At 36.0% G+C, this 11,118-nt stretch overlaps 2 protein-coding genes across 2 annotated transcripts; one reads left to right on the forward strand and one right to left on the reverse strand.

Annotated features, from left to right (window-relative positions):
- Window positions 1–317: 317 nt before the first annotated feature.
- On the reverse strand, window positions 318–3,609 carry LOC7462007 (syntaxin-22). The gene is made up of 7 exons (XM_002321046.4): window positions 3,313–3,609; window positions 3,139–3,232; window positions 2,927–3,069; window positions 2,727–2,798; window positions 2,066–2,223; window positions 1,846–1,946; window positions 318–624 (listed from the first exon to the last, which is right to left on the reverse strand). Exons 1-7 carry the CDS (start codon window positions 3,489–3,491, stop codon window positions 559–561), a joined length of 813 nt encoding a protein of 270 aa, XP_002321082.4. The 5' UTR covers window positions 3,492–3,609; the 3' UTR covers window positions 318–558.
- Window positions 3,610–5,200: 1,591 nt separating this feature from the next.
- LOC7462008 (uncharacterized) lies at window positions 5,201–10,910 on the forward strand. Its single transcript, XM_002320392.4, has 9 exons — window positions 5,201–5,441; window positions 5,984–6,030; window positions 6,255–7,514; window positions 8,214–8,302; window positions 8,786–8,888; window positions 8,969–9,073; window positions 9,531–9,642; window positions 10,268–10,444; window positions 10,611–10,910. The coding sequence occupies exons 1-9, from the start codon at window positions 5,282–5,284 to the stop codon at window positions 10,763–10,765; spliced, it is 2,208 nt and encodes a 735-aa protein (XP_002320428.3). The 5' UTR covers window positions 5,201–5,281; the 3' UTR covers window positions 10,766–10,910.
- The last annotated feature ends 208 nt before the right edge of the window (window positions 10,911–11,118 follow it).

An 11,118-nucleotide genomic window follows, 5' to 3' on the forward strand; every position in this document is an offset into this window, starting at 1 on the left:
CATTAGCCAGCTTGATCTATTTACACCCACGAATTTTGAGAATGCTTCCACTGCTGAGGGGAGAACACATCACCATATCATCCAGGCAAAAACTACTTTGAGGGCTGAAATTGATAAACGAAACAGATCCTTATACCAGCTCTCCCGAAGTTGCTGTACCCTATGATTTAAACCCAAATTCTCCACATTGCAGGGGTAAGAATCAACTAACCTTACAAACACATTTCACAATTGTAGATCATATTCATCTTGGCCTTGATAGTCCACACCACTTGCTAGCAAACGAGAAGATGCGTTCTACTGATAAGGAAAAGTGATGGCAACAATAAAAGCTGGTTTATCCTCTATGTTCAGTAATCAATATACAGGAGTTGTGACTGCCGCAAAGCCAAACCAAATGGACGAGAAAGAAATGAACGACCATTACACTCTATACACGCCAATAACATGCGGGGAGGAAATGGAGTTATATCAAAGTTACAAAAAGAACTAGATATCAGTCCACACAAAACTTCGTACTGTGAAGGCACACCACAAATGCACTCATGTACTCGCACACTATAAAATGAGGATGAGGAGAAGGACAACGAGTACAACGACAGCAATTCCCAGTAGCCACCAGCACTGCCAAAAAGAAATAGCAATATCACGATAACAACACTTTCAAGAATGAAAATACTTCAAGGACAAAAGGCCACAAATAATAGCTAGAAAGATAATCCCAAGTCCAAATTTCCGCTCGAATTATAATTTTTTTAATATAAAAGTTGAGCAATATAAATAGCACAATTAAATATGAATATTCTTTTAAGATAGATTATAAAAGGGAACTTGTGTGTTTTCTTTAACATATGATAGAACTATTTGGTTTTTTGCTTTATATGAATGAACTTATCTTTACTTTTACCCGACTTTTTCCACGTTTCAAAAAGGCAAAATGGTGCATGACTTTATAACCTGCCTTGTAAATCTGTGCTATTTTTTTCTTATCCTGGACCCCGGCTGCTAAAGGAAGGGGAAAATATATGATGATAATTTAACAAACCCAATAAAGACAAATTGACTCGTTACTGATATTTATAGTGATTGGAAGCTATTTCTGCTGGAATGAGTTTTTGACTGAAAAATAATAGCACTGTTTGTGAAAATGACAAAAACTTTGTCACATCTTTTCCACATTTCAAAAAGGCAAAAATAATATGAACCCAAATACTCCAGGCCACGGAAACTACATTGCAGAGGTAAAAATCAACTAGCCTTACAAAGACATTTCACAATTGTAGATCATATTCATCTAGGCCTTAATAGTCCATATCACTTGCTAGCAAACGAGAAGATGAACAAGGAAAGGTGATGGCAACAATAACAGCTGGTTTTATCCTTCTATGTTCAGTAAGCAATTCCAAATGGACATGAATATACAGGAGTTGTGACTGCCATGAAGCCAAACCAAATGGACAAAAAAGAAAAGAACACCATTACATTCTATTGGGATTTCTATGTTTTTGTCATTTCACATACAATGCTATTATTTTTCACACTTCCACCAGTACTGGTCTGTATTTAATGTTTTCACACACAAATTCACGTAGAAAATTCCGGTTCCTGAATTCAATAAAAAGAAAACAGAGATGGACAAGGTGATGGACTATATATCTTTAACCAAGTGCACAATGTCATCCCTTCATATTAGTTTATATCCTTCATATTGTAACATTTTTCTTCTACTGATTAAGAAATGACCTAGCATTTTATATCTGAAAGCCAGTTTTGTCCAAATGCTACCACAAGGCATAACATTGAGTCAACATTTATTAGCTCAACTTAATAGAATTGACTACTTACCCATGAGCATTTAGATTTCACGGTTTTCGAAGCCTTGGATAGCTGAACTCTTGCTTGCGTTGTTGCAGTAGCAGAAGAATCAATGTTTGAGTGAATATCATCTGTTGTAATGAAAGAAATAAATTAGATATTGTAAGAGAAAAGCAAAAAAGGCCACAAGTGTCAATTAAGAGTAACTGGCACAAAGGAAAAATCCATCTTATAGGGATTGGGGACTCACCAATAACCACACCCTGGTCATGAACTAGAACAGCAAGATCCTTGAATATTTCATTTGCTTCTCCAATTTGTTCCTCTATGTCTCTAATACCCTGTTCCCTTTCCTCAATTATGGCTTCATTAAATGCGACTTCATTATCCAGAAGTATTACCTCCTGCCTGCACGTTTTTGTTCAAGGACAAGAATCAATGAAGGTTGTTTGAATCTTCCAACAAAAGCAACAACGCTGCTCTTTTTTTCCTTCTTTGAAGAAAATGAATCTACAAGGGGTTTGTCAAGATTTCAACGAGAAGAAAAAAGGGGAGTCTCAGAGTGGATTAAGGGTAGCTAGTTTGCACTGGTATGTTAAGAAACGAGCTACACAAAACACATTACAGAAAAAGACACACGATTACAATCCAATTACGAAAAGGAAAGACAAGCAGCAACCCAACGAGTACAAACACAACCACAACCGATGAAAATTGACAACAATCACTTGCTCAAGCTTCTGTACAGACAGTGTAACTGATTTGACTCTGTACACATCAACAGATTTGCAAATTCAACTGTTTTAATATATCCCGACATACTTGCAAATGACAACTCAAAATTCCAAAAAGAAGCAGCAGAAACTTTGATACACGAGTCAAGAGTAGGAGTAGGCAAATAACACAGATACCTTCTCTGTTCCCTTAAAAAAGGTTGGTTATCTTGATCCATACTAGCGATCACATATTCACCAGAGCCAGAGCTGTATCCCAAAACAAGAAGAAAAAAACCCAGCAAAGTTAACAAATTCTGAAAGGTAACAGCAAAAAAATAACAGGCAAAAATTAAAAAGTAGAAACAAGCAAGGTAAGTAAAAGTTAGTGTACGCACGAAGGAGGCAAAGAAGATTGAGGAGGTAGAGAAGGAGAGTAAGTGGACTCGCGCTCAGAGGCAAGCTGTTGGACTTTCTGGAACTCTTGCAATGTGATTTGAAAATCTCTTGCTAGCTTCGCATCTTCAATTTTCTTGCTCGGCTTCAATTAAGAATCACAATCACAGTTAGTAGCATAAAAATCAAATTAGCAAGGCAATAAAAAAAATACATTGATGTCAGGATCGTGGTCGAGTTCGCTCAACGACTTGAGTTTAGCAGAAGTCTCTTTAACTAACTGCAGAATCCGTTGCCTTGAATTATGCCTGAATGTGATTGAAGAATCGATGTTAATTAATACATTGATTTACAGAGGAAGCGATTGACACAAAAAAGGAAGACAGACAGTTTATGTCGGTGTTCAGGAGTGTCCTTGTCGGTTCCGATGGCATCGACAAGACGACGGAAGCCGGCAACGGCTGTGTTGATTTGGAAAATACCGGCCGCCACCGCTTGGGATGGGCTTCTGGAAGTGGAAGAACTGGAGGAAGGTCTCTTGCCATTTTGAAAATCTTGGAAGCTCATGATCTTCCGCTTTCTGTCTAAAAACCAGTAGAGTGATTTGGAATTGAAATGGAAATAAGAGAAGAGGGCGAGCAGTGATCCGTTACTGTGCAAAAAGGAAGAAGAATATGCCAACCGGTCAAAAAGTCTTACCAATAAAATACTCCCATTTATGAAGTAAAAATAAAACTACAAATTAGTCCCCAATTTATTACATTTTTTATGAATCAGTCCCAACACTTTAACTTTTTCTAGTTTTGGCTCATACTATTAGTTGGACCTTGCTGTTTAAAACTAGTTATCTTGTTAACCCATACATAAACGAATTAACACCAAATAGCACCTATATTTCATTTCAATATGAATTAATTAATTTCAATTCTTAAAAGAAAAGATATATATGAATAAATACAAATCACTTTTATACTTAAAATACAATATTCTATATTATTTGGTTCAGTGTCCAAATATCAACCTGCAATATCTTTTTTTCAAAAAAAAAAAAGAACAGATAGCTAAAGTGAAGCAATGTTAGACAATTCCAATACTTTTAATCAAATTTAACAAATTAAGTACATTCTTGACTAACCATTTGGTATTGTGACTACGGGTGAGGTTCACCCGGAGCCATAGATATTGTTGTTTGGTTAAGCAGAAAACATAATTTTTTACTGGTAGGATCCACCATAAACTGTGGTTATGTCGCAGGTTTACCAAAAGCACAAGGAAGCAACTCTTTGCTGCTTCTTGCGCGGAGAAATCATATGAACAGTGTAGTCATGCTCCACTGTTCACGTGAACAGTTTTAACCTACTTTTTGTTTTTTTAAATTATTTTATAATCTCAATTTTAAAAATATTTTTAACCAAACACATTAAACTATTTTTTGTTCAACCTCAATTTCAACCATAGTTTTAACCAAACATACATAAATATCAAATCAACCTCAACTAAAAATATTTTTTATAAAACAATTTTTTTCAAATCACAACCACAAAAAAGCTATCACAATACCAAACAGACTATCTATAAAAAAAAACTTTACGCAAACAATGGGTTTTCCATGAGTTGTAATGTTAAATTAAGACGTGGATTTTATTATAAGCTTTGTATTTGAACTCGGGTGTTCCTAAAAAAAATAAGTTACTCGTGGAACTATGAATTCTTTAATACTTAAATAAATAAATATAAGAGAAAAATTATAAAAATATAAGTACAAGAGCTAAATAGTAAATATAAAAAAATTATGACCGATAAAATTTTATTATGTTTATATGATAATCTAAAATAAACTAGCTTTTTATATAGTTTTTTACGATAAAGCCGACATTAAAATCATAAAAAAAACTTTGGATAGGTAATAAGTTTTTCATGGGGTAAAATTCCAGATTAAAACATAGACTTGATTATGAGTTTTATATTTGAGCTCAAATATTTCTGAAAAAATAAATAATTAATGTAACGAGGATTGATACTCTAGGTCAATAAACATAGGAGAAATAGTTTCATCAAGTTCAGACTTTATTTTTATATATAATAATTATATATTATAATCACACAAGTCAACTTTCTCACTATTGAGAGATGTTGGTTTACAATGTTTTGTACCCAAAGGACTAAACTGAAACTTGTTGCAAGAAAAAATGGTGTAGAAGAGGCACAAAAGCCAGGGACGGTGTTGTAAATTAAGAAAAAAATATATTCGGTGAAGTATAAAAAGCGAAGTGTATTAAAAAGTTCATTAACGAGGCAAGGTAAACAAGAAAAAAATTTCTAAATCGCAGAGGCAATAACTTCAGGTTGAAAATTTCATGTCCATCTTGCCTACACAAGTCCAAGGTTCCGCATCGTCATCTTCGCTTGAATCTCCTCCTCTAAACCCTAGTTACTCCAGTCATGGCTCTCCTCCACAATCTCGCTCCCCTCTCTCCCTCCAATCCCAGATTCAGCCTCAGTCTCAGCACCTCTCTGGTATTTCTAGGGTTTATTCCTCCATTCCTTAATTGATTTCTACTATTTTTCCTTAACTTGTTTTGAAGCTTCTGTTTTTGCCTCTTTATTTAACTTCTTTGTTTGTTTGTGTGATTCGTTTGGGTGAATATAATAGCTTATTTTTCACGTGCTTAATTGAGAGTTGGATTTTTCACTTGAATTTATTTATTTATTTATGCAGAGGTGAAAAACTAAACGAAATTTAAAAGAAAAAAAAACATGAAAGAGGTTAATTTTGTTTTTGTATGAAAATGCAATGAAATTGTTTACTTACTATTTTTTACTGCATTTGTTTTGGCAATGCAATCCTTATTTATCTATCCGTGATTTTTATGGTTAAGATCAGATTAAGTTATAAAACACTGAAAATTAGAATCATAAAACAATTCGGATCACATTATAGATGGGAGTATAGCATATCTAAGATGTCCTGGCCAGCATCAAGAGTTGTTCTTATACCTGTGGGAGAGTCTTCAGAGACTTACTGTGTTCATGTTTGATTAGTGCAACTTTTGTGGCAGGCGAATCGGCTCCAGTTACAGAAGATTCTGCCGGATCCTCCGCAGAGGTAAGGTACCAATTTGAAGTTCAATCGTAGAATCTGCTGATGAACTTATGGGTGCATTTGTTGGATGAAGTGTTATCATAAACTTGAACCACGAAAGGATAGTTTTACCCATTCTTTAGATATCCAAGGAACATAAAAGAAACGGCATAGTTGAAACAGTGACAATAGTGGTTAACCACTACAGCTGACAGCTTGTGTTCGTTCTTTTTTGTATCTCTATTCAGGTGAATGAATTAGGGACACCAATTAGTAAAAGAAGTTGGGCCCACCAAAATGCACTCACAAATTCTCCGTCTCAGTCAGGTGGTGGAGGGGTTGGATGTGTCCAGTCTAAAGGAAATATGTTAGGAAACATTGCCTCTCCTCAAAGTCAACAAAGTGTTGGGTCTGTCAACTCTCGAGGAGGAACTACACATGCTTCAGGAAGAAGAGCCCAGATGACTAATGCCAATCATTTGCTCAATTTTCATTATGACCCCATTTCTCGTCCTCAACCAAGGGCTCCTCCTCCAAGACGACCACAAAAGAAAAGGGCTTACAACAAGGATTTGTTCCTTCAGGCTAATTACAAGTTCGTTGTGTTAGATACTGGAAGCTATGCTCCTGAATCAATGGATCCAGATAAAATGCTTAAATGGGAGGACATAATTTGTGTTAGGTATTCCACCACATTTCCAGTGCAGTGTCCAATTTGCCTGGAATATCCTCTATGCCCACAGATAACTTCTTGTGGACATATTTTTTGTTTTCCCTGTATTCTTCGTTACTTGTTAATGGGCGAGGAGGATCATAAAGGCGATTGCTTCAAAAGATGCCCCCTATGTTTTGTGATGATATCTCCAAAAGATCTGTACACCATCTATATTGAGAAAGTCAAGCAGTATTGCATTGGTGAAACTATAGAGTTCATGCTTCTAACTCGACAAAAACATTCTTTCGTTCCATCAATGAAAATTGAACCAGAAGCAGACACTGAACTGTGTAGCAACGATAACATCTATGATCCCTTCTCAAAGTTCACTTTCACTTCAGATGTGGAATTGTCAGTAAGAAAAGCAATATCAGATTTGGATAGTTGGTTAGTCAGAGCAGATTCGGGTCTTGTGGATGATTTAGAGAAGCTTCCATATGTTTGCGCTGCAATGGAGCAGTTAGAAAAGAGGAAGAAGTATTGGAATGAGCAGAAGGCATGCCATGATGATAGATTCAATGTTAGCAACAGTCAGAAAGGATCTCAAGGGCTTTTGTCATCTTTAACTACTGCTAAAGGTGAGCACAAAGCCTGTAGTTCTAGATCTGCAACACCATCTATTGATATCAATAACAAAAATAAGGGGTCTGATAATGTGATGGGGGATGTGGTTGAGTCACCAGAAGATGAAGATAGTGCTTTATCATCCTCATATGAAGAAAATAAGAATTTCCAGACACATGCAAATGGTTATAGAGATGTTAAGGATAAGGAGTCGTACAATTTCTACCAGGTTTGTGCTGTTGAGTTTGTATTTCATTTTCTTCTCTATTGCTTATTTACCTCTCTGTTTACTTAAGAGGATAGAACTGTAACAAATTTGCAGAGTCTGATAGGGACCAAGTACGGGGACAACGGCTTCAATTTATAATGTGTTCAGGATTGCTTGCCCTACTCAGCACTGCTCATAAGTTGATAACTAACATGGTTTTATTGATATCGCGAACACACAAAAGAAACTGTTGAATTGCAGGCTTAACATGCTCTGGCGGAGTTTGCTCTTTTATTTGTATTTGTTCCATGTGTCTGAAAGATGTCTTGATTTGCATAGACTGTTATCTGTATAATATGTGCAAAATGAAATGAAAGAACACAATGGAAGCAACCAAATGAAAGGACACAGTGGAAGTAAACTAAGTGCATTTAATGGTATTTTTAAGTGTAAGTTTGCTGTCGATGAAAAGGATTGGGCTCTCTGATAATTGGCCTCTTGATGCAAATTACAAATGGACAGTACCGTTATCTTAACAGTGAACAGAAGTAACCAGAATGCCAATGATCTCTTAAGAAGTTTTCTGCTCGTTGCTTCATGCTTCCAAGTATTCATGACATTTTGTTATTGCTATAGAAAATACCATTCTTTCTTACTGTAGAAGTGTGGCATGTGATGTGAAGTTTCTGTTACTTATTCCTGAATGTCTGTCTATTCCAGGCAATTGATGGTCAGCACCTCATTCTTCACCCATTGAACATGAAGTGTCTTCTGCACCATTATGGGAGCTATGATTTGCTACCTCACAGGTTTGGCCTAAAATATTTTTTTTCTCTGTACCTAAATCAGATAAATTGCTTATGCTGTGACTTTTTTTCTCTGTACTTAATCCAGGTATCGAAGGATGTGCTGGTTCTTGTGCAATAAATGTGTTACAATTTTAGAACCGAATCTTCAATATCTAAAAAGCACTGTATTCCATATCACTTTTGCTCATGGCATACCTTCTGCAGGGACACTAAATATGATTATACAAATATTTTTAACTTTTTAATTTCATCAAAGTGCATGCATATTTTACACTAATAATATCGATTTGCTTTTAATAATGCTTTGTAGCTTTTGGTTTAATCTTCTAAAAATTGATGTTCCAGATCATGTCGAAATGAAAGAATAGATACAGTAGGGATTCTTCATATTGGGTTGGAAGAATCTAAATACTTCTTAGCCCTTATCAAATCTTCATAGTATACGTTTGTCTTCTTAATTGTAGATTTTTTTTTTCATTGCAGAGTAAGTGGAACAATCTTGCAGTTGGAGACAATTACCCAGTCAGAGGCCATGAGAAGGCGCTACCGTTATTTAAGTCACTTTTCATTGACAACAACATTTCAGGTACCTTTTCACTGTTGACTGTTCTATGTGTATCATCATATATCTTTATTATTTCTTATTGTTGACCTTCTATTTTTCAGCTGTGTGAAATTGATTTGAATGCTGCACTACCTCCCAATGCCCTGCTTCCATTCATGGATGAAATCAAGAAACGTGAAAAGCTGCGGAAGCAACTTGCCAACAAGGTATGTTTATTTGGGCAGTGTAGACATTTTTCAACATCAACATAAATCTTAGTTTCTGGAACAAAATAATCTGAATCTATTGAGCTGCCAGAAGTTTCTGCAATTGTTTTCTGATGAAAGTATTTTGTGCCTCTTCAGTGTTATCATGTTTTGCATCTCCTTTTAATGTCAGTTGTCATGAATGAAAGTTTTTCTCTCTCCCTCTCTACTATGCAACACTCCAAAATCGATATCTTATGAAAATTTTAATGACTCTTTTTTGTTTGCGCGCAAGAGCACATGCTTATTCATAACAGTTACCTGTACCTTTCATATTTATGCATGGTAAACTGTATATTTTTGTGCTCTTGCAGTTGATTTTGTCATTCATGAGCTCATCTCTTTTGGTCTCCTTGTGAATGTGTAACAAAAATTGGCCCATGTTTTTTGAATTATATGCTTTATTTTTTTCCCCTAGGAACGGAAGGAGAAGATCAAGGCTGAAGCTTCTGCTTCTATGCCCACTTTACCCAGTTTTGGACAGTCCTCTTATGACACCTCCCCAAATTTCTCTATGGAAGACTTTGAAGGTATTATTGCACTTTGTGAACATGTTGACTAGGCTAAATCTAAGAACTAGGCAATTGTGATACCTGTTAGCAATTTCAAGGTGACAAAATGTCCATTTGAAAGACATAAAGAAAGTGAAATTGTAGGATATTCCCATAGTGGTTAAGAATTAAATTGGGTATGGCCCTGTGTGCTTTACAGACCCTTCCACCATAGCTTAAGCCTTATGTTGGATACTCTAATGGTCTAAATCTTAGTTAAGAGATTTCCTTGATCCTTAATGCATGAATTATAGTTAACTAACCAGAAAATTCCAAGATGACCTAGTTTTTTTTGCATGCCTGTGAGATTGTTACTTGAAATTCCCTTGAGGATCCTTGCATTTTGCTCTAGCTTTTTATGATTAGACATGGCTCCTAGAAGAAATTGTGACATTAGATAAACTAGAACCTGTTTCGTGTCGTTTACAAATTGAGCTAGTTATTTTCTGGAACAAATTGAAATCTTCAATGCTAGTGGTTATGATAAATGCTGTCATTGGGCTCATAATCTTTTCAGTGAATTTTTCTGAATGTATAAATGTTCTTGTGGCTAGAACTTTTTGCTCGGTGTTTCACTTATGTCCCCTGCTCTTCTTTTGTTTAGCCCTGGGTATTTCTTCCTCAATGTCATCTAGCCCTCCAGTTGCAGGGGAGAGGATACTGTTCTCAAATGTTGCAAGGTTTGGTTTTGCTGCTGGACACGATTCTCCAGCCTTGAAAATTGAGGAAAATGTTCCTCTACAAAATAACATGCCAGGAAACAATTCTTCCAATTTAAATGGTATTACTTTTTCGTGGAATTTTGTTGCTCTCTCTCTCTCTCTCTCTCTTATTTCTCTGGTTAAGATTTATGGCATATGCATGTTTCATGTTCAGTCTTGTGGCCATTTGGGCTGTGCTTGCAATTTGTTCTGCAGATAGGTCATTGAATCCATTTGTTTATGTAGGTTCAAGAAATTCAGGCCCATCATCGTTTGCCAATGTAACAGCCAGACCAAAACCTGAAGAAAATGTTGATCAGCCAAAGATGAATGAGGTTAGTAAGAAAGGGAAGAAACCAAATCGAGTCCTCTTATCAACAACTGGTGGTCGGCGCTACTGAAACTTAGGTTTCTAACTTTTCAACTGCAGTTAGCAACAGCTACTTTTTATCCCGAGGCCAACCTTGTGCATGAATTCTATATATGAACTAGTACGGATACCCGGAGATGGCTCTAGAAAGAATAAAATGTGAATCTTTCTGTGTACAGTGTGTGCCTTTTACTATCCATTTGTGTTGTATGACCATTGAAAGGATCACACATGCCATTCAGTAGAACTCCTATTTGATATCAGTGAACCTCAAATCTTGGTGAGTGGCCGAATTCCACTCACAAAATTCGGAAATACTGCTTAGCGAGTGGGGTTCACAAGAGAGATAATCGCTCCACTTCCATAGCCAAAATGTTCAGGTGC

Source organism: Populus trichocarpa, chromosome 14 (assembly GCF_000002775.5).
Source record: "Populus trichocarpa isolate Nisqually-1 chromosome 14, P.trichocarpa_v4.1, whole genome shotgun sequence".
Taxonomy (NCBI): domain Eukaryota; kingdom Viridiplantae; phylum Streptophyta; class Magnoliopsida; order Malpighiales; family Salicaceae; genus Populus; species Populus trichocarpa.

What these genes read in the sequence shown, in the direction of transcription:
- LOC7462007 (XM_002321046.4), bottom strand. Translation starts at nt 3,491, where the DNA reads ATGAGCTTCCAAGATTTTCAAAATGGCAAGAGACCTTCCTCCAGTTCT. An exon ending in CAATCTTCTTTGCCTCCTTC is followed by an intron (nt 2,799 to 2,926) that starts GTGCGTACACTA and finishes TTTGGGATACAG; the next exon opens with CTCTGGCTCTGGTGAATATG. An exon ending in TTTTTAAGGGAACAGAGAAG is followed by an intron (nt 2,224 to 2,726) that starts GTATCTGTGTTA and finishes AAAAACGTGCAG; the next exon opens with GCAGGAGGTAATACTTCTGG.
- LOC7462008 (XM_002320392.4), top strand. Translation starts at nt 5,282, where the DNA reads ATGTCCATCTTGCCTACACAAGTCCAAGGTTCCGCATCGTCATCTTCG. An exon ending in AGTCGTACAATTTCTACCAG is followed by an intron (nt 7,515 to 8,213) that starts GTTTGTGCTGTT and finishes TGTCTATTCCAG; the next exon opens with GCAATTGATGGTCAGCACCT. An exon ending in GGAAGCAACTTGCCAACAAG is followed by an intron (nt 9,074 to 9,530) that starts GTATGTTTATTT and finishes TTTTTCCCCTAG; the next exon opens with GAACGGAAGGAGAAGATCAA.